At 52.3% G+C, this 6,479-nt stretch overlaps 1 protein-coding gene across 2 annotated transcripts; it reads right to left on the reverse strand.

Moving 5' to 3' along the window:
• Positions 1–481: 481 nt before the first annotated feature.
• On the reverse strand, positions 482–6,128 carry LOC101949560 (zinc finger protein 436-like). Of its 2 annotated transcripts, none has more exons than XM_008175088.3 (3): positions 5,825–6,128; positions 3,473–3,578; positions 482–3,088 (listed from the first exon to the last, which is right to left on the reverse strand). In XM_008175088.3, the coding sequence occupies exons 2-3, from the start codon at positions 3,510–3,512 to the stop codon at positions 2,121–2,123; spliced, it is 1,008 nt and encodes a 335-aa protein (XP_008173310.2). In that variant the 5' UTR covers positions 3,513–3,578; positions 5,825–6,128; the 3' UTR covers positions 482–2,120. The 2 variants fall into 2 exon arrangements, with proteins under 2 accessions (XP_008173310.2, XP_008173309.2); XM_008175087.3 differs by having other exon boundaries at positions 482–3,091.
• Between the last annotated feature and the right edge of the window lie 351 nt (positions 6,129–6,479).

Raw genomic sequence — 6,479 nt, forward strand, 5'->3', positions numbered from 1 at the left:
CTGCAGCTTCAGACACCTGAATATCTTTAAAAATCTGGCCCTTAGGTGTTTTTCAACCTTTAGGTGTTGTATTATTTGTATGGTAGTAGCACCAAGGAACTTCAGTCATGGACAGGGCCCGTTGTGCTAGGCACTGGACAGACCCAGACCAAAAAGATGGCCCCGGTCCCTACAATCTACATATTTTAAAGCCTGCTTCCCCTTTTTAATGTGTCTTTTCATCCCCTTCTGTTTCCTTGCTTATTTTACCTTCTCGCTAATTAGTTCCAAACAGGGTCAGTGTGGAGATTAAATCAGCTTTAGGATCCCAGCCCTGGCAGGCTCAGGAAACCCCTGATAACGCCTCTGGCAGGGTACGGCAGAGCCTGGGGGAGAGAGCGTGCTGTTTCCTTTAGCGAGCAAAGCGAAGGCCCAGACACCAGCAGCATCACAGAGCTGTGGGCTTCTTTTTCTTTAGCAAAAAGAACAGGAGTACTTGTGGCACCTTAGAGACTAACAAATTTATTAGAGCATAAGCGTTCGTGGACTACAGCCCACTTCTTCGGATGCATACAGAGTGGAATAAATATTGAGGAGATATATACACACACATACAGAGAGCATAAACAGGTGGGAGTTGTCTTACCAACTCTGAGAGGCCAATTAAGTAAGAGAAAAAAACTTTTGAAGTGATAATCAAGATAGCCCAGTACAGACAGTTTGATAAGAAGTGTGAGAATACTTACAAGGGGAGATAGATTCAATGTTTGTAATGGCTCAGCCATTCCCAGTCCTTATTCAATCCTGAGTTGATGGTGTCAATTTTTCTTTAGCGTGTTGCAAACAGTCGATTCAGTTCCTGATTGGTAAAAGGTGCACAATTCACAGATGTCCTTATTCATGTTATGGGAATGTCCCAATTTCATCAATTTTCGGAGCAGCATCTATAATCACAGGATATGAACCACCCAACCTTTCACTCCCACTTCGATACGTATCACCACTACTATACGGTACAATTGATTTATGTTGTGTTTTCGATGGTCAAACATATTATTAACTTTTGGAAACACTGTTACATGAAACCGGATGGAGAACATGCATTCTGTACAAGCACAAGGGAGACTCATACCAAATAAGAGCCCAGTCATGCCAACGCTTATCAAGCATAGTACCTACTAGTGGGTGCAGTCACACTGAAGTCAGCGGGACTATATATGTTCGTATGCAGTCTGCATGGTACTGACTGTGTGCAGCAGTGATCCCAAGAGAGAAATGGGAGGGTTTTTATTTAATTTGGCCATTTTAATTTGACATCGCTATATAGCCAAACTCCGGTTGAAAACGCCTATATGGATAGTTCATCTATTCAAGTCCCTGCAGCAGCTGAACCTAAATCTTGCAGCAAAGTCTCTGGATCCTGCAGTGCTCTGTTGCAGCAGACTAGAAATTTGGTGGCAGTTTCATTTAAATGAAGAATGGAGGCTTTTATGATTTTGGCATGAAAATGAACACCATTATCAATACAGCTGCCCTGGTGTCAGTTTTGACTTCCCCCCCCCGCCTGCAAAATCAGTTTGTTGGTTTTCAACCAGCTCTGCCATTTAGATTACCCGGTTTCACATGCATTTAGCCTCTGATGTGTTTACTTGTCCACTCCTTTTAACACTCCAAACTTTCCTTAATTGGAGGGCATCTCAGAACACCCCTTCTTTGATCAGCTCACTCCCTGCCCCAGGCAACCCCAATGTGCACGGCTCAGGATTCCCCAGGCAACCCAAATGAAAAAAAGATTTTCCCGCTAATAAAAAGGAAAAAAGAGAATGTAAATATGGAAATTCACTGACACTCAAACAGGCCCAGAGTTACCTGGGAACCCCGCTCCGTTCACTCATCCAACTCAAACCATCATGACTCACCAACAACACCCACTTCTGCCTCCTTTCCTGGTTCCCATTACCTTGCATCCCAAACGATCCCTTCCCACAGCATCTCCTCATTGTCTCATCTCCCCACCGCATCCCAAGAGCAGCACATGAGTGGGAAAGAGCTCCACATGCCCAAAAAGGAGGAGATACCCGTGTCTTGGATGGGATGTGGCCTGTAGCTGTCGGCCCATGGTTTTCACATGGGCCGGGCTCTTAGCCTGTGTGGATTCTCTGGTGTGTAATAAGGTTTGAGCTCCGGCTGAAGCTCCGCCCACAGTGGGCACAGGTGTAGGGCCTCTCGCCCGCGTGGGTCCGCTGATGCTGGAGGAGATTGGACCTTGCGCCGAAGCTCCTCCCGCACTGGGCGCACTCGTGCTGCCGCTCCCCCGTGTGGATCTTCTGGTGCTCGCTCAGCTCCGAGCCGCGGCTGAAGCTTTTCCCGCACTGGGCGCACTGGCGGGGCGCGTCCGCCGCGTGGAGTCTCTGGTGCCTGATGAGGGCGGTGCTCTTGGAGAAGCTCCTCCCACACTGGGCGCACTGGTAGGTCCGCTCGCCCGTGTGGATGGTCCAGTGCTGCATGAGGTGGGAACTCAGGCTGAAGCTCTTCCCGCATGCGCAGCGGTAGGGCCGCTCGCCCGTGTGCGTCCGCTGGTGCTGCACCAGGTGGGAGCTGACGCTGAAGCTCCGCCCGCATTCAGCGCACACGTAAGGCCGCTCACCCGTGTGGATCCGCTGGTGCCGGACCAGGTGGGAGCTGACCCGGAAGCTCTTTCCGCACTCGGCGCAATCGTAGGGCCGCTCGCCAGTGTGGATCCGCTGGTGCCGCAGAAAGGTGGAGCTCTGGGTGAAGCATTTCCCGCACTCGGGGCAGGCATAGGGCCGCTCCCCCGTGTGGGTTCTCTGATGGATGATCAGAGACGAGCTCTTGTTGAAGCTCTTCCCACAGTCCGTGCACGTATTTGGTCTCTCCTGGTGGGTGAGGCCATCGCCCACCTGAGCAGATTTACCCCGGCTCTGTGCCGGCGGGTTCCTCCGCCGCTTTTCTGATCCGCACCGAGTCTCCCGGGCTCCTCCCCACTCAGGGCTCTGGGATCTTGTGGGTAAAGTCACGGGAGGCTCCACCACCTCAGGCGCTTCATGCAGGGGCTTCTGCTCCTCATTCTTTCTCGGCATCCCATCACCTGCTGGAATGAAAAGGGAATCCAGCCATGATTTGCTCCCTGCGCTGGGGAGAAAGAGACTCTCAGGAGTAGGAAGGGCAGTGGGGCTTGTCATGAATATTAAAAGTCACCAGAACTAAACTCCACAAGAACCCTTCGCCGGGAGGGGGACTTATGCTGCCTCAAAGTCCCACCTGAGCCAGAGATAAAGGATGGGCGAGGGGAAGGACCCCTGTTTCATATCAGTTTGGATGGGTGGGAAGCCCTGAATGTCTAGGATCTGGTTACTGCAGTGAAGGAGGCGGGATGACAGAATGGCGAGGTCTTGCAACAGCTTGGGTGGAATTCCACAATTCTTCTCCGTTCACTGAGCTTTGGGCTTGGTGCAAGCTGCTTACTCCTCACCTGTGTGGGCACCGTTCACCATCGCCTCACGGCCTTGCATATCGGGGACCCGCAGCTCTTCTCCTTGTTCTGTCTGGGATCACAGCGGGTCTCGGAACGGGCAGTCCTGCTCAGGGGAAAGGAAGTGGGTGAGGTCAGGGTTTGTCACACGTTTGCAGGGAGTTTGTTACAAAAATGGTGCATGGTTTTTAAATGATCCTTCCTTTCTGACGGCGAGTATATCTCATCTTAACAGAGGGGAAAATGTTCTTGGAGGCCGGTGGTGTAGCTAGGAGTGGAAAGGTGAGTGGCCAGGCAATGACCGACTCGCGCTAGCTCAGCTCGAGGAGACGTTGTGGCATGGGCTAGCTGCCCGAGTCTAAGCCCACCCGACCTCTTGGGGCTGAGTTAGGGAAGAAGCAAGAGAAACTAAACTGGCTGAAGGAAGCGTCTACCCCGGATGCACGCACCACTCCGGGAGTGAAATGTGGGTGAGATGCAGCTTGTCTCCCTTGAGGCCGAGGAACTGCCCTGACACCTGCACAGGGAGCAGGAGTCAGCGCTGGGAGGGCTCTGCTTCCTGGGGGCGGCTCTCTATCAGTGGCGGGGGGGGGGGGGGGAGGGAGCGACCAAGCTCCCAGCTCTGTGGGGAAGGGTTCTGGGGCATGGGTAGGGCAAGTCCCTGTGGGGGAGTGGGAGGAAGCCATTCCCATTGGGGTGTCAGGCCCCACTCTCCAGTGTGTATGTCACTGTCCAGTCTCTGTCCTGGCCCGGTGTGGAGGGGCTTCGCCTGCCGAGCTGGGCAGGAGTGTGGGGTTCCTCAGAAAATGACAAGCCAGAGGTGCTAGAGTGCAGTTCAGGTCCCGGAGCGATGCTCCAGCGGTGCTCCAGCCCTGCTCAGATTTGGGTAGGCCTGGGTGCTTAGTGGGTGGGCCATAGACTGTAAGGGGGTGGTGGGAGCTCAGAGCCAGCCAACCATATTCCAAGGTACAGCTCTTTTAGGGAGATCCTGTGGTACACTCAGGGCAAGGGGTGGGTGAGGATTCAAGCACACCCCTGGACGGAGGTTTGTGGAGACCCTGCACTCAGGCTGGAAGGAATGGCTTGAGGCTGGAAGGGTCAGAAGAACTGTAAGTTCCTAAGAGCGGCAATATTATTTCAGAACTCCTGGCTACATCTCCGTTAACTGGCGAACCAAGTGGGGGACACTGAGCGAGCTGACTGCAGTGCTACACAGTGAGGTGGTATGCTCTGCAACCAGACCGTTTGGGAACCTCGCCTCTCTGCTGGCAGATGCATTGTGCTCCCTTGTAGGAAATTTGGAGACCTCCCACTGAAGGGGACCTGATGACTTAGGCAAAAATCAAGTACGAAGCCTGTTGCTTGTTCATGACTGCTGGAACTGGGGGGTACTGCAGCACCTCCTGGCTTGGAGTGGTTTCCATTATACACAGTATTTACAGTTTGGTTCAATGGCTCTCAGCGCCCCCACTAGACAAATTGTTCCAGCACCACAGTGCTCATCTCCACACCTGCAGAGAGACCATGGACAGGCCCGGTGTGGAGAGGAGACAGGAATTCTATACACCTGAGTGACTGCACACACACTACAGTTCTGTCCTCACGGAAAGCTCTGAGGACAGGGAAATTACCCTCCTATTTTATTTATCAAGTTCTGCAATGTCCTCAGCCTGATGCAAAACACAGAGGTGAAGCTAAAGAGCTTACTAAGAGGCAGACACAAAGAACGCGAAACTGGGACTTGCCAGACCGAGTCAGACCAAAGGTGCAGCCGGTCAGACATCCTCCCCGGACAGTGGCTAACCCAGATGATTCAGGAAAAAAAAAAAATTCAGGGAGGAAATTCTTGAAGTCACGGGGGCAGGATTTCATCCTGTCTGTAGAAATATTAAATACTGGCCTTTCATGAACAAAGCGCCGTACAACAACAGAATAAAATGAGCCACTCTGGTGACATTGTTCCCTCGGGCAGCACATTCCCTCAGCATTGCGTTTACTCTGAAGAGGAAGGGAACTGGCTTTGATTTTTGTTTCCCCCTCTGATTAAAAGGAAAGCAAACTGGCCCAATGCTGACGCAGTTGCTAAATCTGGGAGCTCATATCTTGGCCCTTATTTCTCCTTCTGCCCCTTTCAGTCTCTTCTCTCCTTTCCCAGTGCCACTCGCCCTCCAGCTGGGAGGTTGATCGCTGTTACATTTCCAGTGTGATGTGATCACTCTGCCCAGACAGTAACAGCCGGTGTGGGTCTGTGCAGTGAGCGGCTCTGGGGCTCAGGCACACAGGGAGCAGCAGTGGGGTAGGGGGGAAGGAAAAGGCATTTACAGATACTTTCCTGCCTTCTCTCTCAATTACCTGCAGTTCCTGGCTCAGAAGGTGACTGTAGAATCAGTTTGCTTCCCAAAGACATAGTTACAACCTGGGACAGGGCCCATGGTTGGTTTGTAGTGGCACTTTAGAGCATGTCTCTCAGCAGCCCAAGGCCCCTTGGAGATGGGAGATTAGCAGCTCCTTGCTCTGGGCTCTTGGACAGAAGGGAGCTGGGTAGAGACCTTCTCACCCGGGAAGCTCATCCTTAAAATCCCGAGGACAGGCAATCCAGAGGCAGAAAGAGAAGCAGCCTTCTGTCTTTTCCCAACAGCCATCACCCTCTAGTGGCAACAGCTAGGGGAACACTTGTGAATTTTGCACGGTTCACAGGTGGCGAGGAGGCTCTGTGAGCACACACTGAGCGTATGCCAGGGCTCATCAGTTATTTGTGGGCAAGGTCCAAATTGCTTGGTCAAGGTATAGTCAAGAGCCAGACTCCAGAGAAAATAATACAAAAATAATAACTAATGATAATAAGTAAATTAAAAGATTTCGAAAGCGGCTGGCAGGTAGGGTTGCCAACTTTGTAATCGCACAAAACTAAACACCCTTGCCCTGCCCCGCCCCTTCCCCAAGGTCCCGCCCCCACTCGCTTCACCCCCCCCTCCTCCGTTGCTCATTCTTCCCCACCCTCACTCAC

This window comes from Chrysemys picta, chromosome 18, assembly GCF_011386835.1.
Source record: "Chrysemys picta bellii isolate R12L10 chromosome 18, ASM1138683v2, whole genome shotgun sequence".
NCBI lineage: Eukaryota > Metazoa > Chordata > Testudines > Emydidae > Chrysemys > Chrysemys picta.

Coding starts and splice junctions, on each gene's coding strand:
- LOC101949560 (XM_008175087.3), bottom strand. CDS start 3,512: ATGCAAGGCCGTGAGGCGATGGTGAACGGTGCCCACACAG. Junction 3,092..3,472: donor GGTGAACGGTGCCCACACAG/GTGAGGAGTAAG, acceptor TTTTCATTCCAG/CAGGTGATGGGATGCCGAGA.